This window comes from Hypomesus nipponensis, chromosome 14 (assembly GCF_054491055.1).
Source record: "Hypomesus nipponensis isolate SF chromosome 14, ASM5449105v1, whole genome shotgun sequence".
Classification (NCBI taxonomy): Eukaryota; Metazoa; Chordata; class Actinopteri; order Osmeriformes; family Osmeridae; genus Hypomesus; species Hypomesus nipponensis.
The window spans coordinates 13,378,650-13,401,654 of NC_140374.1; the positions used below are offsets into that span (position 1 = coordinate 13,378,650).

The 23,005-nt window shown below is 52.4% G+C and overlaps 1 protein-coding gene across 2 annotated transcripts; it reads right to left on the reverse strand.

Moving 5' to 3' along the window:
* Nucleotides 1-1,480: 1,480 nt before the first annotated feature.
* Nucleotides 1,481-23,005, reverse strand: hipk3a (homeodomain interacting protein kinase 3a). Of its 2 annotated transcripts, XM_084671664.1 has the most exons (17): nt 22,583-23,005; nt 19,516-20,597; nt 19,021-19,202; nt 14,762-14,885; nt 9,734-9,853; nt 9,441-9,527; nt 8,903-9,087; nt 8,273-8,432; nt 7,888-8,011; nt 7,541-7,653; nt 7,048-7,157; nt 6,354-6,521; nt 5,717-6,103; nt 5,313-5,459; nt 4,984-5,198; nt 2,274-2,395; nt 1,481-2,033 (listed from the first exon to the last, which is right to left on the reverse strand). In XM_084671664.1, the coding sequence occupies exons 2-17, from the start codon at nt 20,578-20,580 to the stop codon at nt 1,560-1,562; spliced, it is 3,783 nt and encodes a 1,260-aa protein (XP_084527790.1). In that variant the 5' UTR covers nt 20,581-20,597; nt 22,583-23,005; the 3' UTR covers nt 1,481-1,559. The 2 variants fall into 2 exon arrangements, with proteins under 2 accessions (XP_084527790.1, XP_084527789.1); XM_084671663.1 differs by lacking the exon at nt 22,583-23,005 and having other exon boundaries at nt 7,048-7,154; nt 19,516-20,595.

Sequence of the window (23,005 nt, forward strand, 5' to 3'; positions counted from 1 at the left end):
CATTCCAGATACAACTCACCAAAAAGCTAAAAAATAAACCTCAACCATTTTAAAATATATTTCTCTTAATATATTCTGTCTACAACTACAGTATACTTGAGGTCAATAGAGAAATAAGGATTAGCTACCACCTTGCTTAGGAAATGATTTACAGTCTTTGGTGCTAAAACAAAGCATTTTTGTTTGACATTTTCCTACAGCTCAAACACTAGCAGGCTAAATAAAAACAAAAACACAGAAAAATATAAACATTTCCTCCCTGACGGAATGTATGAAATGAGCAGTTGACGTGGACTATATAAGCAATGGTGATAGTACTGCAGGCAGGTCAATAGATGATCATTCAAACACTGAGAAGATGGGAGATCAGAAAGGCATTCCGCTCAGGTACGAACACCATGCCTGACACCAGTCAAACTAAACACGGGGAGCAGTAGAACATCAACACAGCAAACCAACGCCCAATCTAGATTGTATTGCAGTTTCAATCAACAGTGTCAATACTGTTAGTAATTAAGTACGCATAGTGCCTACAACTATCGATTATCAAATATTACGGCGCTCATGTTTCGTTTATGTACACAAAAGTCATGCAGGGGAGTCAACACCCAATCATCATGTTTGCCGAAGCGCACCATCCCCAAACAGTGACATTAAACTGTAGTGAAGACCCATGTCCTCTCATCTTCTCAAACACAACAGGCTGAAGGAGACAGGGCTTGGGGGGGGGGGGGGGGATTCTCAGATCTTGTCTGAAGTTCAAGTGCTGTAGTACAGAGCAGTTCCATACTGAACTCTATACCTCTGAAGTCATCAACAACAATCCCATATATAAGGCACTAGTAGGTATGGGGACAGGTGTGATGCATGTACAGATAGCTGTGTGTGTGTGTGTGGGGGGGGGGGGGGACAGGTTATAACGTTACACATACAGATAGCTGGTAAGGGGGGGGGCAGGTTATAATGTTGTACAGAGATAGCTGTGGGGGGGACAGGTTACAGCGTTGCACATACAGTTCGCTGTGGGGGGGACATGTTACAACGTTGCACACAGATAGCTGTGGAGACTGGGATGGAGAGTGGAATGGAGTAACAAGTAGAGATGTGACTGGCTAGCACAGGTGCTAGAAGGCAATATAGACAGTGAGGACCAACAACACCCCCATCACCCATTTCAAATCAAACCCTATTTATAGGTGGGGCATTTGATCGAATATGACAAAATATAGCAAATGTGAAAAACACATTAAAGTGATTCTCTCCCTCCCCACCCCCCCCATTCACCAGTTCATTCATTCCTATTTGACGCTGGATAGTTTTGTTTTAAAGCTTCTGATTGAGTTGATGGTTCCTCTTGCCAGGACAGACATGTTTGTCAAACAGTCCGGTACGTTCCACACTTGCTGTGTCATGTCCTGACTCGTGGAGATGGCAGATGAGTATGCCACGTGTCCTCGTCCTCCTCCCTCCTCCTCCTCCTCCTCCTCCTCCTCCTCCTCCTCCTCCTCCTCCTCCTCAGCGCTGGCCAGCCAGCTCAGCCCAGGACCTGAGCTCTGGCCTCAGATGTAGGAGTACTGGTGGTGGGCGAGCTTGGTGGGGCTGAGGGGGAAGCCTGTATATCCGGGCGAGGCCATGTAGGAGTGAGGGGGAAACAGGGTCTTGAACTGGCCCTGCGGGGGGGGATGGTGGTGGTGGTGGTGGTGGGACACGGTGGGCGAGGGGAGCAGCCGGTGGGGGGCGGTGAGCCCCAGGGTGACCTGGTGCACCATGCCACCGGGGTGGGAGAGCCCGTAGGCGTGCTGCAGGAGGGGCCGCGAGCCGCAGGCTGGAGAAGCCAGGAGGTGGGCCAGGGCGGGGCCGGAGGGAGGGTAGGACAGCAGGGTGTGGGAGGGGGGCGGGCCCGAGGTGTGGGTGGGGCTGGCGTGGGGCAGGGTGAAGGCGTGGCCGTGGGCCGTGGGAGGGATGTAGGCGTGAGGTCGGCGGGGGCCAAAGTTGCCGTTCCACTCTTTGTGACAGGAGCCGTAATGCTGCACCTAGAGAGAAGGAGAGACGTTTTTAGACCCCCCCGACAACATAAACCCAGGCTGACTTTGCTAATAAGACTTTCTGGCACGCTTGTCTTACACCATCTACGGCTGATGAACCCAGACTGGCTTAACTAATAACCCTTTCTAGCCTACTTCTCTGCCGTGCTTTCTATCAGCACAGTGTGCAAGTGTGTCACTTCCGATGGGCGCACGGCTAAACGACCCTCGCGTGTTTCCAGGACGCACCTGGCCGAGGCTCGGAGGCTGCTGCTGGAAAACCAACTTCTGCTGGCGGGGCTGGAAGGGGCCAGGCGGGGGGTTCTGTCTGGGGGCGCAGCGCCCTCTGGACTGGGACGAGGATTCTGAGGCTGGGGGGAGGGGGGGGAGAGAGAGAGAGAGAGAGAGAGAGGAGTGTCAGATGTGGAAGATATGGAGGGTCTAAGAAGAAGATATTCTGTAGGTCAGAACTAGAACGGGTCAACGGGACACCAGAGCATGCCTTGCTGAAAGCATTGTGGAGATACAGAACACACACACACACAAACTCTCAGGCTCTTTGGTCGATGCACAGGGTAGGGGGAAAAAAGCTGAAAATAAAGGTCATAGGTGAGAGCAGTTCATGCTGGATGAAAGGACTGGGCAAATACACAGCAGAGACAAATCCAACCAGCTTGCTGGGAAAACAAGATCCAGGCAACACACGTAAGGATTTGGGGTGTTTATGCGCGTCTAATGCTGTGACAAGACTGGAGGTGTGGTTCTGTATTCAGGGATCCTGTCTCGAGCAGTGGTTCCCAACCCTGGTCCTCAGGGAACACCTGTCCTGCATGTTTGAGATGTTTCCGTGCTCCAACACACCTGGTTCAAATGAATGGTCAAAAGCAGGCTTCTGCGGAGCTGGATAACAACCCATTCATTTGAATCAGTTGTGTTGGAGCAGGGAAACATCTAAAACAGGCAGGGTAGGGTGCCCTGAGAACCAGGGTTAGGAACCACTGGTCTAGGGTGTAGATGGACCGTCCTCATGGCCCACCAGAGACGTGCTCTACTTGGCTGGGGGTTCCAGGCTGGGCATGGGGGGGATGGCATATGGATATAGCATAACAAGCCACGCATGCTCCTCTGAAGACAGAAGTAGTGGTGACATATGGTGGGTGTTTTTTGTCGTTGTTGTTGCACAGGGCCGATTTGATCTATACAATAGGAGCAATACTCGGGTTACTGAGAATAGAATTCTTAGAACAGGCTGTGGCTGCCATTTCAGGAAACGGATCCCCATGCGACTCCAATATGGCAGTCGGACAGTCAGTTTCTGACACGGTGTATTCACACAACAACACAACAAGCTAGAGAAAACAGGAGGGATTGGTTTAAAGCAGTCGTTCTCAAAGTGTGGTCCGCTGACCACTGGTGGTCCGCCACTGCCCCCGTAGTGGTCCGCGACGGCCACAAATAAATTATTGCGACATGTCTAACATTCAACTCAGAACGAAGAAAACACAGTCAGTAGTAGCCTATTTCAATGGGCATCTGCATTCTGACATTGCAGCCTCTGCATGGGTTTTACCAGAGCCTGTCTGGTTGTACCATGTGAGGGAGTTCTCCCCTCCCAAATAGAGTTGGTTGGGTCCATAGCCTGTCTTTTCTAAAAAGTTGTCTCAGATAGGCTACCGATTCCCTGACGCGAAACAAAACGTGTCAGGGAGGATGGATGGGAGCAGGGCCGGAGTGATGGCATCACTACACAAGGTTTACCAATTGAAAAACGGCTATTTATTTGATATAAATCTCCAAAAACGATTTTGCGCTCAAATAATGGCCAAACATTTTGTGTGGAAATCCCTATGTGCATCACATCAAACCTATGTGTCCTAGGTTTGGGCTACAATATTTACAATGTCTGGCTCCGTGCTTGATTAACATTCGGATCGTTAAGCAGTCTAAAAAACGTGTATTTTTTTCTTAGCGGAAATTATAATTAGCGGAACAGCCTACATTATCCGTTAGAAAACCATGTGCCGCTAACAATTGTATGGAGCCAGGTCTGGGGGCCTGTTGTTCCGGGGATATAGCCAACAATTTAGTTAGATGGTCCGCGAGTTTTTATTTATTGGCCAAGTGGTCCTTGGTCTTAAAAAGTTTGAGAAACACTGGTTTAAAGAGATGTCCTTCAGTACTGGGAGAAGACAGGAGCAGACAAGAGGTCACTCAGATAACTGGACTCCAGCAGAGAGACGAGCTGGCCAGGGTGTGTGGTTCTCCATGCTGCCTTCACGTCTCCCCAGAACCCCAGGAAGAGAGCGATCGGTCGATAAGGGGGCAACTTCAGGTGTTACTGGTTTATCTCCTCTCGTAAAAGCTCTGAATGCTTCAAACCCGCATTCAAGCTATGGAATACATGTGATTCCGGAATGTTCTGAGGAGTGTCCTGGGGTTCTGAGGAGTGTGTGAACACAGCATCACCTGTGATCACCTGTGATAGCCTCTTTGATCAAACGGGGAGTGGAACTCCCTGGCCACACCTACATGACCTGTGGAGCAAACAGATGACAGACTAGACTGCAGACGGCAGAGCTGTCTAGACTGCAGACGGTAGAGCTGTCTGGGCAGAGAGGAATCATCATGGCCTACTGGGGAGGTCACATGTTTTGGCTCATAAAACAAATTACACACTGCATGCTTTCCATGGGAACAGCTGTAAAGGGAAAAAGGTCTCTCGTATTAGTGAATTCCAGCCCGTTGCTTGAATGACAAATTCAAAGTACAGACTGCAGTAGTAGCATTCCACAGAGCAAAAAATCAATAATGGATCGAACTGGAAGCGAAATAAATCTATCTCGGTACTTGCATGCAATACCTACGTACTTTAGCATGGTTTGGGACAGACATTCATTTGTTCTTCAATGGCACACAAGAGTTGCGGCATTTCATCGCGGATTCAGGAAAAAACGCTGACCTGTTCTGGAGTTCTGCACCCTCATGGGTGGCACCACCATGGTCCTCACGCGGGGTCTCCCAGGCTGAGTGGAAGGGGCCAGGCGTGCGATGGCCGGGTGGTTGTGGTTGCCCAGGTAATGGGGGTCGAGGTAGGGGCTGTGGGACGAGTCCGAGGCCGGCGAGCCCTCATCCACAGTGTCACAGCCGCTTTCGTGCCCGTCATCCTCTGACATGCTGGGAGAGACAGACAAGGCGGGAGCCGAAGAGTCAGACGGGCGCAGACAGGCAGACACAGACAAGGACGCAGCTACAGACGCAGAGGTAAGCCCACCCCCGGATGTGTCCTACCTGTTGGGCCTCTTGCGGAGCTCGGGGCTGGACTGCAGCGAGGCGGACGAGCCGGAGCTGAGGGTGCTGTCTGGACTGCTGAGAGAACACACCCTCTCCATGTCCAGACCACCCTTACACGCCTCGCAGTCAGGGCTCTCTTTGCACCTGGGGGGGATGAATACACACAGGTCGATAAAGAGATGAAGCAAGCGCAGATTGATAAATGTTGCTCCTTGTAACTTGAAACGTTAGCGTCTATGCTAACAAGGCTATCACATAGGCTGGAACACGCTTGTTGTTCCTCTGATTGAGCAACTGTGGTCTGACTCCTCCCCCCTCCTCCTCCTCACCTGTGGTCTGACTCCTCCCCCCTTCCTCCTCCTCACCTGTGGTCTGACTCCTCCCCCCTTCCTCCTCCTCACCTGTGGTCTGACTCCTCCTCCTCGTCTGTGTCGCTGCTGATGCTGATCACGCTGGGGGCGGGGCTGGGCATGTCACCGATGACAACACTCTCTCTCTGCTGGTGGTGGTGGTGGTTCTGTTGCGGCTGCTGCTGCTGCTGCTGCTGCTGATGATGATGATGGTGGTGATGCTGGTGGTCAGAGTCTGGGCTGGTCTTACAGCAGCTAACATTCTCCTCCTCGCCGCGTGGGACAACCGGCTTCACTTCCTCCTCCACAGCCAGCTCCACGGCGGGCCCCGCCCTGTGAGGGAACTCCCCCCCGGCCTGTGGACCGAGCCCGTCGGCCGTCTTGGGTGTCCGGCACATGGAGATGTGGACGTCGTTATGGTGGGCGGCGTTCACACTCCTGCAGGGAGGGAAACAAAGAAAAGAACTCGTACAATCCTCTACGTCATTCCACTCAAACTGAAGCAGCCTTTCACTGTCAGGCTACGTCTCCCTTCAAAAGAGAGCTCCTTAACGGTTCACACCAAGATCTGGAGGGGACTTCTGACTATAATACAGGCCAAGCTCTCTCTCGACGACTGTTAACTTGGTTTCTGATTCTACTTCCTGAAGCAGTGTCAAGCTGGGTCAGGTGGTGGAGAGCTCCTGACCTGCTGTGACTGGCTCGGTTCCTCTTGTTGGACGAGGGCTGGGGCCACACCACGTGTGCCACGCCGATGTTGATTGGCTGTGGCGCGGCCATGGCCGTCATCTGATTGGTCAGGAGAGGCTGCTGCTGCATGACAGTGTTGTAATGGCTGCTGTGGGTCCGGACTCTCCTGTAACAACATGGACGTTAGCCTGCCAGCTACAAACCACCGCTCTACTCATATCCTGGCTGGCACGCCATCGGATCTGCAAATATCAGCCTGTTGCAAAAGCATCTAGTCCCTAATTTCCCTGTCAGAACTCGAGAGGGTGAACTTGAGAGGGTGAACTTGAGAGGGTGAACTTGAGAGGCGGGAACATTATTTTTAGATGAAGGAAATGATCCCCTACAGGCTTTGCAAAAAGGTGGGAAATTACCAACATTTTTGAAAACCACAATGGAAATGTGTTAGCAAATGAAAATGCTACTTAGAAAATGTTACGTTTTCCATTTCACAACTTGTAAATGTACTCTTTAAGCAAGTTTAACAATAGAGGTTTAATAAAGCGTTTATTCAAACAGAAAACTACAAATGGTCATGAGGGTCCTTGATTCTTCTTCTATTGTTCCAGGTTAACTCCTCTACCAGTTAACGAAAGAAGAAGAGCACACAGCCTCAGAAGAAGAGCAGGCCACAACAGGCAGCTCCAACTCACCCCCAGTCGCTGATTCTCTGCGGGCCGCCGTCTGAGGCCAGGGAGCTGGGAGGGGCCACCTGCTGCCAGGCCGGCACCAGGATCTGCTGCCCCCTGCTGGACCACGGCTGCTGTGGACACCAGACAACATCAGTGCATCAGAAAATACAGTGTAGTGAACATTGCTCAGGCATTACTGTTACTGCAGCTTTGTAGACATGAGATGGGACGTGGCAAGGCTGCTATTGCTACTGTTTACATGTCTCGAAACTGGTTCAAGGACGCACACTTCTCTACAGGAGGTGCATTGGCTATGGGTGCATTAAACTCAGGTAAGAGTGTCAAGATTGCTTTAAACGAATCAAATCTGTTTCAAGAGCCTGCCCCACTTCACCAATCACATAGAACAGGAGTCTATCAGCTTAACCAAATCGGGCGTCTTAAAAACAAGCTTATCGAGTCTCGCTCCAGAGATCCAGTTCCACCCGCCAGCCAGTGCCAGCAGGCACCTCACCTGTGCAATGACCCCGGGCCTCATCTGTAAGGGCTGGATGGGGGGGGCCTGGGTGACCAGGGGAATGGTGTTCTCCATCCTGACTGCATAGCCTCCAGGCTGGGTGGGGTTTCCTACAACACACAAGGTGGGGGGGGGAGGGGGGCGGTTTGATTTGATGTAGTACGTTTCAAAGCACCATGGTGTACCCCTGTACAATGACGTGACTCACAACACCCATTTACATAACAAACGTGTATTGTTCATTTGTGGGAGCCTAATACTCCTCATTAGGACAGTGGTAGGAACTGAGCCGGGAAGAAAACATGGTGTACTGTGGTGGTCTTGATGACTGGGGTGCTGGCTACCTTGCAGGGTCGGTGGGCAGAGAATGAGGGCGGGCTGGAAGGAGTCGTTGCAGCCAAACTGGGCACTTCCTGTCTGCAGAGATATCCCAGAGTGCATCACCGAGGGAGCTGACTGCCTCATGGCCTTGATAGGAGGAAGAAGCCGTTTATAACCCGGACATTCAATTAAGAGAAGTACGTGCAGCCATTTCAACAGAGAAAACTGGAATGCAATGGGAACTCAAGTCCAGTAGATGGCAATATCGGTCATAACCCGTACAGCGACAGGACGTTATGTAACCAGAGACAAAAACAAAATGTCTAAATATATCCATTTCTTTTGACTATGATATATTTCCCTCTTTGAGGCCCCAGAGAGTGTTAGAGCAGGTGGCGTGGGGCTGACCTGTGAGTGGACAGGGGCCAAGCTGTTGAAGGCCAGGGGCAGGCCGGAGGTGGAGGAGGGGATGGGAGGCCTGGAGAAGGAGGTCTTGTTGCGGTTCAGGGTGTCGTACGCGTTGGGCCGGGCCTGACACGCATCCATGATGTGGAAACACGACTGAACGCTGGAGAAGGGGGAGGGGGAGAACCGGCCAATGTCACGACCCAAATCACAAGGAAGGAACTGCCATGACAGTCAAGGAGGCCGTTTTTTATGTACTTGTAGAGATTTGCATGTTTAGTCATCACACAAATATGGGTTTCTGTGTGGAGCTGTGTGTATGGTAATGAGAAGACAACATACTGGTTGCTGTGTGTGTGTGTGTGTGTCAGAGTGTGGTAACAGGACTCCATACTGGTGTGTGTGTGTGTGAGAGAGAGTAAGAAAGAGGGTGCATGTGTGTGGTAATAGGACTACATACTGGTTGAAATGCGTGGAAACAGCGCTCCGTACTGGCTGCTGTGTGTGTGTGTGTGTGTTAGCGCGCGCGGTGATAAGAGCTCCATACTGGCTGCTGTTTGTTTGTGCGTAGTGACAGGGCTCCGTACTGGCTGCTGTGTGTGTTTGTGTGTGCGTGGCGACAGGGCTCCGTACTGGCTGCTGTGGGGGAAGTCCAGCAGGTGCTGCATGGTGGTGAAGGGGTGGCTGAGGGCGTCAGAGGGGCAGATCCGCTGCTCGGCGTCCACCATCAGCATCGTCCTCAGCAGGCTCACAAACTCCCTCCGGTCGGCCTTCTCAGCCTGCAGGTCGGAGCCCTCCATGTTCAGCAGCAGGTTCACCTGTGGAGGCGGGGGGGAGACGGGGACGCGGTCGGTACAGGGTCAGGACAGACAGACAGAAGACGGCTGTGAAGTGGGCACAAGCTACGTGAAGGGCTATGCTGGCTAGCAGAACAGGACAGGTCATGCTGGCTAGCAGAACAGGACAGGTCATGCTGGCTAGCAGAACAGGACAGGTCATGCTGGCTAGCAGAACAGGACAGGTCATGCTGGCTAGCAGAACAGGACAGGTCATGCTGGCTAGCAGAACAGGACAGGTCATGCTGGCTAGCAGAACAGGACAGGTCATGCTGGCTAGCAGAACAGGACAGGTCATGCTGGCTAGCAGAAGGATCTCTTCTCATGGCACTCACGTGGGCTATGTCGTCCAGACAGCTGAAGATGTACTTCCTGGCTTCTTTGGACTTCAACCTGGTCTCAGTCTCGTGCTCCTCTGTGGTCTGAGGGGGGATTAATGGCGGCACGTTCATGACGCATGATTTTAGAAGACGTGCTGCGTGTATACATATTGATGTCTTTAGATTGTAGATGTGCACGTGTATTTGTAAAGCATGTCTTTAGATCGTAGGTGTGTGTGTGTGCACTTATAAAACGAGTCTTTAGATAGTAGGTGTGTCGGAGTGTGTAAGTGCGTGTGTGTGTGTACCTTGAGCCTCCAGGCAGCGTAGGGCGAGTCGGATTCCTTGCAGAAGAAGCGAGAGGTCTTGGTGCCCACGTTGAGCAGGTGCTCCCCCGGCAGCCCCTGAGTCTGGGAGATGTAGCGGATCTGGGGGAGGGGGGGGGGGGACAGAGCAGGCGACACCGTGTGAGGAGGAAATCACTGCTACGTCCACGTACAGACTTCCTCCTCCGAAGACGACACACACACGCCTCTCTTACAGGCTGGCGTTTTGGGGCCAACGCTACCGGGGTCCTGCCGAATGCCGAGCGGTTCCAGTTAGAGAGCAGCTTGGGTCGTGTCTCGGTGCCGAGTCGAGTACGGCACGGGGGCAACTATATCTGTGGAAACCCCGAGCTGAACAGGTATTCTGTTTTTGCTGTCCAAACACGACCCAAACCCGTTTGACACACAGACAGAAGGGATTTATTTTTGACATGATATTTTCAAGTTGAATGACCAAGGAGGTTAACCCCAACCTTTGTCCCGGCCTCCCAGTATCCACACGGCACAGACAACAGCACCTTGTTCAAGAACGAGGCCAGCTTGACAGGCACTACATGACTGATCGAAGTGTACAGCCAATTAACTGAGTCATCCGTTTTTGGGAGGCGTCAAACCAAATCTCAAACGGGGCCAGCGCGCTGTTCCTGGAGAGTAGTCAAGTCTACTGACTAGATGTTTGAAAAGATGATACAGGGAGATAACAGGCAACTGGTTGTAAGGAAGACACCGTAAGTCTTTCACAACAACAGGGTTGTGTAACACAGATCCATTCGATAGCAGTATAAGACGAGGGTGGAGCAGTATAAGACGAGGGTGGAGCAGTATAAGACCAGAGTGGAGCAGTACAAGACCAGGGTGGAGCAGTACAAGACCAGGGTGGAGCAGTACAAGACCAGGGTGGAGCAGTACAAGACCAGGGTGGAGCAGTATAAGACCAGGGTGGAGCAGTACAAGACCAGAGTGGAGCAGTATAAGACCAGGGTGGAGCAGTATAAGACCAGGGTGGAGCAGTATAAGACCAGGGTGGAGCAGTACAAGACCAGAGTGGAGCAGTATAAGACCAGGGTGGAGCAGTACAAGACCAGAGTGGAGCAGTATAAGACCAGGGTGGAGCAGTACAAGACCAGGGTGGAGCAGTATAAGACCAGGGTGGAGCAGTACAAGACCAGAGTGGAGCAGTATAAGACCAGGGTGGAGCAGTATAAGACCAGGGTGGAGCAGTACAAGACCAGGGTGGAGCAGTACAAGACCAGAGTGGAGCAGTATAAGACCAGGGTGGAGCAGTATAAGACCAGGGTGGAGCAGTATAAGACCAGGGTGGAGCAGTATAAGACCAGGGTGGAGCAGTATAAGACCAGGGTGGAGCAGTACAAGACCAGAGTGGAGCAGTATAAGACCAGGGTGGAGCAGTACAAGACCAGGGTGGAGCAGTATAAGACCAGGGTGGAGCAGTACAAGACCAGGGTGGAGCAGTACAAGACCAGGGTGGAGCAGTACAAAACCAGCAGAGCAGCAGGCAGCAGCAAATGTCTGCGTTGCTGTTTCCAAGCAGACGACACAAGAGCGCTCCTGACGTGCCCAAGACAGACATTTCATCATGGCAACCCCTTCCACCCTGCCATGCGAGCACAGAAGCCTCGAACGAGTGAAACGGAAGCACACGGATCTGCACCCCCATTAGCTGAGACAGCCTTGCAGCCCTGATCGCCTCGAATCTCGGAAATGCATCCCCATGGTCACAAACAGAACGCGCACATATGCATGGTGAACTCCACATTCACTGGGGCTTATCGTCGACAGATACAACAGCGAAGCTGTGTAGGCATTTCCACACCCGATCTAGCTCCTTCACTGATATCCCTTCTCCCTGCGTGTGATTCGAAAACCAGTCTCACCAACAGCTGATCGGTATCTCTGACACAGAAGCTACCTCGCTAGCACTTGCTGCTGACAGTTGAGCCCTTCAGGCTCGACCCTCGGAAGGGCTGCGTCATGGCCAACCTCCCTCAGCCAACTCGACACACTGTTCTGAGGAGTGAGCATACTGTTCCGAGTCGCGAGCACCCTACCCTGAACCATAACAACCGCACAGGACCAGGCATGCACCTGGTGCGGGTTTGCACCCTCCCTCTGTGACGTGAGGCGGGAAGGGACCACAGACCAGGACTTGGGAACCGACTTGAGCACCGACTTGAGAACAAACAGGTTTGTTTTTCCGTTAGTATTTCTTGCGCTGGGTGTCTCTGAGCGAGCGGGTTGAGAGCGCCGTTTGCAGAGAAGGGGCTAAAGTAACAACCACATCCCTCCTCTCTCCCCCACCTCCCTCCCTCCCCCCTCTCTCTCTCTCTCTCTCTCTCTCTCTCTCTCCCCCTCCCCCTCTCTCCAGCCCAGCCTCAGGGGAGCAGTCGTCCGCCTGGCTCTGTTTATAACATGATGATGTGGGTGTTAGAGGGAGCCGACCACGTTGCCACAACGCTGCACAAACACACAGAGAGCACTGGACTGAGAACATGCTGATGATGCACACTCAGGAAGGCAGAGTTGTACAGGACACACAGAGAGAGACAGAGGGGGGGGGGCGAGAGAGATAGTGTGTGTGTGTGTACACTTGCAAGGCATTTTTATTTTTTCCACGTATACTTGGCGTTTGTGTCTGTGTGTAATCACGTGTGAAGCGTGTGTTTGTGTGTGTGTGCACACGTGTGTCGAGAGCGTGGCAGCGTCTAGCATCGGGCTTTGGTTTATAAATACATTTTGCTGTGCGGAGTGGAACTGGGCCCAGGCCGGCCATGGTGCGGCCCTGCATCAGTAAAGCACACCCCGGTTTACCGCCTGGTCTCGGGCCAGAAGGCCACACCAGCCAACAAAATGTCCTGACTGCTCATCCCAACTCCCACACCGCCCGGAACAGCCTGTGTCCCGGGGCCGACACCCAGACCCAGGTCACACCGGGCCTGGGTCGAGTTCACTTTGTCGGGGCCTCGACACGACCTGACGACCTCCTGTGGAGGCTGTGCTGTTGCTGCCCCGCGCTACACGAACCTGATCCGGCCTCTTGCCCCGTGAGCCTTTCTGACTGGCACGGCTTCCCTACTTCTTCAGCAGCGGGTCGGTCAACTGACACCGCAGGCATAACCACCAGGGGCTGCTCCAACTGTCCTGATGGTTGTTTAAGGACGGGAGAAATCTGAGTCTGTCTTCTACTTATAGATCAACACAAGGACCTGGGGTGGTGGTGGTGGTGGGGGGAGGGGTTTGAGAGATGGGGGTGTGGGGATCAGAGATAGGGGTGGCTGGGGGGCGGGGCATGGGAGGGAGTTAAGAGACAGGGGGCCGTGTCTGGTTCCCATGGTCCTCTATCCTGGCCTTCGGAATCTCATGCCTCGAAACTCAAATCCCAAATAAGACCCTCGCCCTGTGAGAAACAATTACACATGAGCAGGTCAATTTCCTGTTCCTGCAAAGTCTAGATTAGACTGTTTAGTATTTCTCGGGTGCTTACGGAGAATTAGGCGCAACAATAAGCAGGGCTTCGAACTGAGGCGGGGGGTGAAAGGAGAGCTGTAAGCATCCTTAGACGTACAGTGTAAACAAACAACACACACTTAAGCACCAAGGATCATGACATAAGGACCCCCCACTACTAAGTCCAGGACCCCCCTCCCCCCACCACTAAGTCCAGGACCCCCCTCCCCCCACCACTAAGTCCAGGACCCCCCTCCCCCCACCACTAAGTCCAGGACCCCCCTCCCCCCACCACTAAGTCCAGGACCCCCCTCCCCCCACCACTAAGTCCAGGACCCCCCTCCCCCCACCACTAAGTCCAGGACCCCCCTCCCCCCACCACTAAGTCCAGGACCCCCCTCCCCCCACCACTAAGTCCAGGACCCCCCTCCCCCCACCACTAAGTCCAGGACCCCCCTCCCCCCACCACTAAGTCCAGGACCCCCCTCCCCCCACCACTAAGTCCAGGACCCCCCTCCCCCCACCACTAAGTCCAGGACCCCCCTCCCCCCACCACTAAGTCCAGGACCCCCCTCCCCCCACCACTAAGTCCAGGACCCCCCTCCCCCCACCACTAAGTCCAGGACCCCCCTCCCCCCACCACTAAGTCCAGGACCCCCCTCCCCCCACCACTAAGTCCAGGACCCCCCTCCCCCCACCACTAAGTCCAGGACCCCCCTCCCCCCACCACTAAGTCCAGGACCCCCCTCCCCCCACCACTAAGTCCAGGACCCCCCTCCCCCCACCACTAAGTCCAGGACCCCCCTCCCCCCACCACTAAGTCCAGGACCCCCCTCCCCCCACCACTAAGTCCAGGACCCCCCTCCCCCCACCACTAAGTCCAGGACCCCCCTCCCCCCACCACTAAGTCCAGGACCCCCCTCCCCCCACTACTAAGTCCAGGACCCCCCTCCCCCCACTACTAAGTCCAGGACCCCCCTCCCCCCACTACTAAGTCCAGGACCCCCCTCCCCCCACTACTAAGTCCAGGACCCCCCTCCCCCCACTACTAAGTCCAGGACCCCCCTCCCCCCACTACTAAGTCCAGGACCCCCCTCCCCCCACCACTAAGTCCAGGACCCCCCTCCCCCCACCACTAAGTCCAGGACCCCCCTCCCCCCACCACTAAGTCCAGGACCCCCCTCCCCCCACTACTAAGTCCAGGACCCCCCTCCCCCCACTACTAAGTCCAGGACCCCCCTCCCCCCACTACTAAGTCCAGGACCCCCCTCCCCCCACTACTAAGTCCAGGACCCCCCTCCCCCCACTACTAAGTCCAGGACCCCCCTCCCCCCACCACTAAGTCCAGGACCCCCCTCCCCCCACCACTAAGTCCAGGACCCCCCTCCCCCCACCACTAAGTCCAGGACCCCCCTCCCCCCACCACTAAGTCCAGGACCCCCCTCCCCCCACCACTAAGTCCAGGACCCCCCTCCCCCCACCACTAAGTCCAGGACCCCCCTCCCCCCACCACTGCTGAGTCCTGGCACCCCGAGTCCTGCTCACCTGGTCGTACTCCAGGGCCCCAGGGTAGAGGGGCCATCCCAGGAAGAGCTCGGCGATCACACAGCCCAGCGACCACATGTCGATGGCCTCGCAGAACGGCAGACCCAGGATGATCTCAGGAGCCCTGGGGGAGGGGGGGTCGGGGGGGGGAGACAAAGGAAAGAAGGAGAACGACATGAGTTCGTGTCCCGGGCTAAGTGGCCACCAGTCTGCAGGTTCACTAAACAAATCTCAGGAATTCCGGAAACAAAGGAGTGGAGGAGGAGGAGAGAAAGAGTGGAGGTGGAGGGGAGAGAAGGAGGGGATCGGAGGAAGGGGGGACAGAAGGAGGGGAGGTAGAGAGGAGGCCAGGCCTAAGAGGCTTGGGGAGAGCCATGCAAAAGGGATGGAGGTGTGTGTGTGTGTGTGTGTGTGTGTGTGTGTGCGCACGCAACATCGCACATCAATGCACAGATCTTCCAGTGGAGGGCTGCTGGCACCATGCCAGCAGATGACAGCTCTAGAAGTGTTTGGCCCTGTGCAAGCATGCAGACACGAGAGCCTGCTTATGCAAGAATGCGCACACGCACACACACACACACACACACACACACAGCTGTTTTTATGTCTTACACGGAAACACAGGGAAGGAAATGAGCGAGCAGCCTGAGGATCACATGACCCCTGACACACAACACTACTCTGTCGCCAACTCTGTGGGAAAAGATTTCACCAGTCACACTTGTATGAAACCTAGTTATTACATCACAGCATTTCAAATTACAGCAACAACAGACTGGGGGGTGGGGGGGGGGGTCTAAACCTGGGATTAGAGCAGTGGGGGAGGGATGAGAGATTGTGCTCGTTGCTTTTCGCTATTGAACGTGTCCAGTGTCACGATGCAACTTACCCCTCGGAGATCGACAAAGTTCTACGTAATCTAATCGGATGTAATGAAGGCCCACAAGGCATTCAGAGTAATGAGCATGACTAATTCATGGCCATCAGCGTACACGGCAGAAGCGGGCTCGTCGAGGTGTGCTGGGGAACCACAGTGGGAATGGCGTTGGGTCACGCGGGCACAGGTAGCAGACATCCTGCAGGTCGCCTAGCAACCAGGTGAGTGTGGAGTGTGACTGGGTGCCTGGCTGGGACAGGCCCTGACCTGCTCGCTGTTCCAGGTTAGGCACATGATAACATGGCAGGGTGGCGTTCAAACATGGGTTCCACAGAACCCCGTCCCCCGTCTTCAAAAGGAAAATGTAGCCACGGAAAACTGACAAGACACTGACAAGACGCCTGTCGAGCTTGGGCCGTCGAGGGAGAATGTTGCAGTGTCAACGAAGGAACAAACTCAATCCACGCGACGGATCGAAAAAGGGGAAATGGGCATTTCCTGACTGCAGTAGCAGAGGCTAGTGTTACAGACATGTGGAACATGTCATGGGGGGGGGCGGGGGGCGACGACGACAATCCAATCTCAGCCAGTAGGCTTCAGCTTTTCTTCAGGTAACTCAACCAACACACCCACCTGGTCTGTCGGGTTGAATTATGAACCCAGCGCAGCGCAGCGTTCCTCTTTAGGGCGTTGCAGCTCACTGACAGGAGCCCCTCCCAGTGACTCCTGCTACAGGCACATCCGAGTGATGACAAGCTAGCTCGCTCCCTCAACTCAGCTGCTCGAACCTGGCCAGACTGATTCCTGTCTGCAAACAAGCCACACTTCGAGGCTCACAGATCCCGGCATGTCTGGCCAGGGTGTTGCTTAACCAGAAATATTGTTGAGTTTATATCGAGGGTCATATCGCTACTACTCTGCTGCAACAAGGATAAAACACACACAAACACACTATTGTCAATAGATAACAGCATTCTTACAATAATGTCGATGACAATGTAAACAACATGAAAGTCGAGTTGTGTGTGTGGATTTACGAAAGCATAAACTGACCCATGTGGCACAGTTAAAGGCAGGATCTGGACGCTTTGCCAACTTCGGCTTTCGTTTGAAAGGATTCAAACCCAAATATCCCACCCTCTCCCTTCAAACCAACCCCCAAAACCAAGGATCACGCTGCCTGACTACCGCTGGGAGGTGGGTAGACAGACAGCATTAGTTCCGAATGCCATCCAATCATTATTCCTGAATGGTCGTGTTTATGACAGTCCTGCAATAACCACAGATATTAAACACATGTCCTCTTACTGTCAAACGTTTCGATGTATCGGTTGACATCAGTATGTGAAGTTTACGTCGGCAAATATGACAGAAAGTGTGTCAACATTAGCGACCCTGCCTTTAATAAACGAAGAGACACACACTCGACTGGGTTATGCTACATGTTGTGGTTCAGTATACCACACACACACACACACTTTCACACATGCCTTCACACACACACACACACACACACACACACGCTGTGGTTTAACCAAATGTACTCGTGAGCTGTACCCTACCTAGGGGGATTCACATTCTGAAAAGGAGAAGAGCACTGACGGTAAAACACACTAGAAAACGGAGAGAGGTCACACTCTGAAAGGCGAGCTGGAATCTCCCCGTATCTACGAGTCCGGCTCCGCCACGAACCACAGCGAGCGTTGTCTGGGCCCTGCCCCCCCTCCCCCTCCAGCGTCCCTATCCTCCGCTCTGCTGATAACACAGACCCGGTCACAGACGCACACTGTGCTCCGGGACGGGCAGACGAACACACTATCTCTCCAGCTGATAGCTCGGCCGCCGTGCGTGAGCGACCAAACAGACAGGTGAGCGGGCGTGTGCTCACACTGTGTGCTGGTGTGTGCCCTGCGTGAGGCACACGGTGTACAGGGCAGTGGACTATGAGCTTGTGAGGTTTCCGCTGCTTGTTCTGGCTACGGGGAGAGTGCACTGCAGAGGCAGCATGCCCAGAGTTCCCTGCATGTGCACCATGCTTGGAAGTCATACCACATAGGCTTCATAATAAAGACGTTTAGTCAGTCCCAGAATCTAGAGAATCAACTACAGGGGAGGGGGGGGGGTAGAGGGACACAAACTGTTTTCCTCCAAAAATGATTTTTTTTGCGTTCTGCATAGAAGGGAGACTGGCGTTGCTCACCATTTGGAATGAAATGGAGAAAACAGGACAGTAACAGGGTGGATATCGCTCTAAAAAAAAATAATATATAATAATAAAATAAAACGTTAAAGCGGCAGGCGTGTGTTGCTTAGGCGGCCGCCTTAACTGCAGAGTGCTGCGGGAAACCCTGAACCAAGACCATGGAGCCTGCATCGACTTTATGGGAGGGAAGAAAATGCCTGACCAAAATGGAGAAAAAAAATAAATTAATTACTAGCAATAGGAAACATTAAATAGGAAGCATGAATAACGATTTGGGGTAAACATAGGTCTTCTGTAGACTACCAAACAGGCCTGTGTCTGAAGGAAACGACACGTCCAGCCACAGAGTATATGGTTCCTGCACAGTGCAAAGGACTTCATGGGTTAGGCTGTTCCCTGCGTGAAGGCTGACGGGCTGCGAGGGAACCACACGCAGGAATGAGGGCTGGGTTGCATGTTACGCAACGCTGGTTCAATATTTCACATAGTTGTCGAAGAGGAGGCGTATGAGCGAGCAGCGCTGCCGGGGGATTGACGCGGCTCAACTCACTGGCCCCTCACACCCTCACAGGAGTTTCCATCTGCCTCGTCTCAAGAAACATGCTGGACGTTAAAGGCATTCTCACTCGGGTAAACACTTCCATCAGAGAATTATGCAACACGGGCCTGTTTGGGTGGGACTGGGTGATGGTTAACAGAGAGAGAGAGAGGAACGGCGGGCGGGAGGGGGAGGGGAAGAGAGAGAATGAGGGAGGGACAGAGGGTTGAGAGGGAGAAAGAGGAAAGGAAAGATTGAGAAAGTGAAAGAAAGTGGGAAGGTGAAGAACCTTTTCATGCCACCATTGAGTTTGCGGTGAGAACCTGCTGGTTAAAGTGCTTTGTTCACATAATGGAATGCCTTAACGGCGTAATGGCAAGACTATTTCTCGATTCAAATCACATTGTGAAATTCACAGGCAATCTTTTACTGTCACGCGTGTGCCCTATCTCAACGGTTCTAATGCACCACACATTAAGCTAATGCAATGATGTTGCAAATGCATGATCGTAATGTGAACAACCGCCTGTCCTTGTGTGTGCGTGAGCGTGTGCGTTAGCTTAGCACAAAGACTTAAGACATCTCAACGACATCAGTCCAAAGGCCAAAACAAATAACGCCAGAGTGGTTTTGGTCCTCACCTGTAGTATCGTGACTGCAGGTAGGTGGAGCACACAGCCTTGGACACGTGGCTGGCCGAGCCAAAGTCGATGACCTTGACCTTGTAGGGCTGCCTGGAGGGATCCACCAGCATGATGTTCTCCGGCTTCAGGTCGGCGTGGATCAGGCCCAGGCTCTTCAGCTTCCTCAGCGCTGTGGCCACCTGGGGAACACACACACGGGCTTCAACTCAACCCTCAGGCAAAAGCACTCATGAACGGGACTGTAGCCCATCTCAACCTCGATTCATTTTAAACAGGAAGTAGGGGGAAGGAGGAAGAGGGGGGGGGGTCCTCTCTACTTTCTGTTTGTACACCCAGCATTAGTATGAAACCGAAGGAGATATCCCTATTTAATGGCATTACAGAGATTTAGTCATCTCCCGCTTCCATATCCTGCGAACCCCCCACCCCCACCCCGCCTCCTATCCCAGGAACAGCGCCTGTAAACGGCCACAGGGGATGTCGTGGGGGTACCTGCTGCAGGATGGGCCGGATCACCCTGAGGGGCAGCGGGCTGAACTTGTTCTGCTTCAGGAAGTCGTACAGGTTCTGCTCCAGCATCTCGAACACCAGGCAGGTGTGGCTGCGGTGCTGGAAGCACTCCAGAGCCCGCACCAGGTGGTGCTCGTCGGCGTTCTCCCCGCTCAGCCGCGCCAGGATGCCCACCTCGATCTGGCCCTGCCGCGCGTACGACGGGTGGTTCTTCAGGATCTTCACCGCCACCACCTCCCCCGTGCCCCTCTTCCAGCACTTCACCACCTGGCCGAAGGTCCCGCGGCCCAGGAACTCCAGCACCTCGTAACTGTTCTTGGTGGAGCATAGCACCTCGTGCTGCACCAGCTGGTAGTCTCCGTCCCCGGCCCCGGGCCTGGAGCAGACCCCGGTCCCCGGCACGGTGCCACCCTGCTTGGGCGCTCCTCCTTCCACGTCGACAGCGTTCGTGTTCCCAGCGGTAGTTTGCAACATGGCAGCAGGTAGCATGGACACGTCCTCCACTATCTGCATGGCTCTCCCTCCCTGGCAATCAGCCTCACGTTTCCGCCCACATGGCAGTAGGGAGCAGTCGGACAAGTATTTATCTCCGCCGTCCTCCTTCACGTCCTCCTCCCTCCTTCCTACGTCTCGAAACTTATCTGGCTGCCAACAGGGACCTCCTGGGGCACCTACTGCCTTGCTGGTGTCCACCCACCGCCCCCTCTCTTCTGGGCTGTGGTTTTCCCTCAGCTGGCCTCTGGCCTGGTTCTCCGACGGCCCTCCTGGTAGCTCGCGGTGCAGCTCTGTCAGAGCGACCGAGCCCCGAGGCAGCAGTGACACTTCTGCTTCCTGCTCACTGAGAGTTCCACAGGAAGAGGGGGTGACTACTGGCCTGAATGTGGGGGTGATAGTGGAGGGGTGTGCAAGGCCAAGGTTGACTCCAATTACATAGGTCTGCTGGTAAGAGGGGGCTGCACAGCTGCTGCTGGGGTGCTGGTTGCCAGGTTTGTCAGCGTTGCTAAAGGCACTTGTTTGGGTTTCGTTAACATATGTTGAGTAGACCATAACTTATAAGGCCATACCTGCATTGAGATAAGAAAATACATAAGGTTAGTAAACTCATTAAAAATGGAATGCTTAAATGTTTAGCACACAAAACCTCATTATTTATTGTTAGTCAGATTTTGCCCCTCCTGCTCTACATTAAACACATATTACTCATTCTAATTCAACAAATAACAGGTCACCTAAATGCTACGCCCATTAAAACTGTCACGTAATTCATTCCTTTCCATAGTACACAGGTCTGCAGCAGTAACGAGAACTGACACGATTCAGCCTATTGAAGGGAGAGTCCCATTTCATCATGGGGCTCTCTCTAATGCACTGAACTAGGTCTGTTTCAGTCTCACTCGAACCATAGCATCCAGCAAAACAAACACACAGTAGAGCAGCTACATAAGATGGTTTTATTCAACCAGACTCACTGTGCCAAATTGATCTGAGACACACAGCAATTCATCATCTGTGACAACGTGTCACGGCAGAGAAGGCACATAGCCTAGTTGTTGTTTGTTTTATTAGGACTAGTGATACTTTGAGGAAGTAAGCTGTGTTCCCTCACACACAAGGAAAATCATTTGACATGCCAGCTCATGCAGCAGGTGTGTTTTTATGTATAAAAGAAAGACAGAAAAAATAACTTTGACATTCTCTCTGAGTTCTGATGCAATCAGAAACAGAACATGTCTTCAGCAGTTTGTGAACTTGTCAGGTCATTTGTTTAAATGCCAACAAGCAGGACCAACTGTGAGACCAGCTCGCTCTTCCTTTACCAGCCTGCCTGGCCCTTTGGCCTGACAAGCCCAGTGTTGAGTTTCACAGCCTGCTAACCATGACAACTTTGTCAGAGCGCTGGAGGCAAGCAGCTTTTTACACCAGTTAAGACCAGTCTGGTCGCCGTTACAAGTCACAACTTAAAAAGACACAACGAACGCAATGACGTCACACAAGGTGAAAATACATAACTATAAATACACATGGTGTTATAATAACAAATGTAGCTATCCCTATGTGAGACACTATAAGAGAGACTATAAGACAGACAATAAGCCATCTAGCTGCCTACATTTAAACCACTCATTCCAAATCTGTGATTAAAAGTGAGGTGTATTATATTCCTACTAAATATGCATGCAAATTCAGCTCATTGCTGCCATTGTTGCTCGGAAGCAACACCAAAATTATCTGGAAAAATAAAAGACAAGCGAGTACTGTCGCTAAGCTATAACTGTGGCCGAAAACTACTGACCGTTAGCTCCTTAAATAACAATCAACAACTGGTTGAACCATTTTATCCAGATCTATAAATGGCTAGCAGTAGAATATTCTGGTGCATGCAGCTAATGACAATTAGCTAGAGGCGTACGTTTAAGAAGTTAACTAGTAGATAAGCTAGCTAATTATTACATAACTGCTGCTAGCAAGCAACTTCGTGCTAGCCAAACCCAAAGTCTGCTTCATATTCTGATAGGAAAGTACTTTGCTAGCCTAGCTAGGCTCACTAGATGTAGCTAGCCATCTGGCTAGCCCAGGTAACTCAGCACTAAGTTTTGCTACATAAATAGGGTGGATCAAAGGTGTGCATATACTGTTTCAAACAGATAACTTTATATTGTTGTAACTTTTAGCCAGGTAAAATCTATCTAAACCTATATTGACAACACTGTTTGACAGATAGCAACAAAGACTAACTTAGCTTAAGTATTTGGCTACTTTAAAAGAGGGCATCCGTACAAGATTCTATACTTCTAACAAAACAAACTTAGAGCTGCTTATAATTATATAGCATCCCATTGTGGTATACACGCCTTTACATACTGTGCAGCAGTAAATGAAATGTAAAAACATTAGCTAGCTAGCGACTATTCCACACCATGCTCAGTTTGCTTGCGATGCTGCCATCTTGTTCGACTAGAAAACGAGGAACATTGAATTCGATAAACCCACTACTTGCTAGCTAGCACAAGCTGTATCTGACATTATCAACTCCTCATTACTCACGTACCGTATTACACCATCTTATGTGACCAGTCTTCGTTTAGAGCGTACTTAAAAACTTTCCGTGTCCGAAAAAGTTTCTCTTATATTATTTACATGGGATAGGAAGCCCATTTTTCTGCACGCGTCGAATTCGTCTGACTCACTGCTTCCACACTTTGCTTGCAGTTCGTTAGAGGCTGTGAAGAACAAGCAACAGTATCGTATGGCTGTTTTCGTTTTGGTTGCCCGGGCCACACCACGGAGCATTAAGGTGCCGATGGCATTGGACGTTTCCTATTTCCTGGGTTTGGCTTCCCTCTGCCGATAAGATTTTCGCACTGCATTGTACTTGACGCTTGTTGATCCTCCTTTGATACACAATTTGTAGGTCACTTAGGAAAAAGCGTCGGCAAAATTAATAAACCGTAAAGTAATATTCAGATGTTAT

What these genes read in the sequence shown, in the direction of transcription:
- hipk3a (XM_084671664.1), bottom strand. Translation starts at nt 20,580, where the DNA reads ATGGTCTACTCAACATATGTTAACGAAACCCAAACAAGTGCCTTTAGC. An exon ending in GGGCCCTGGAGTACGACCAG is followed by an intron (nt 9,854 to 14,761) that starts GTGAGCAGGACT and finishes CCCCTCCCCCAG; the next exon opens with ATCCGCTACATCTCCCAGAC. An exon ending in GGTGCAGAACTCCAGAACAG is followed by an intron (nt 2,396 to 4,983) that starts GTCAGCGTTTTT and finishes CCCTCCCCCCAG; the next exon opens with CCTCAGAATCCTCGTCCCAG.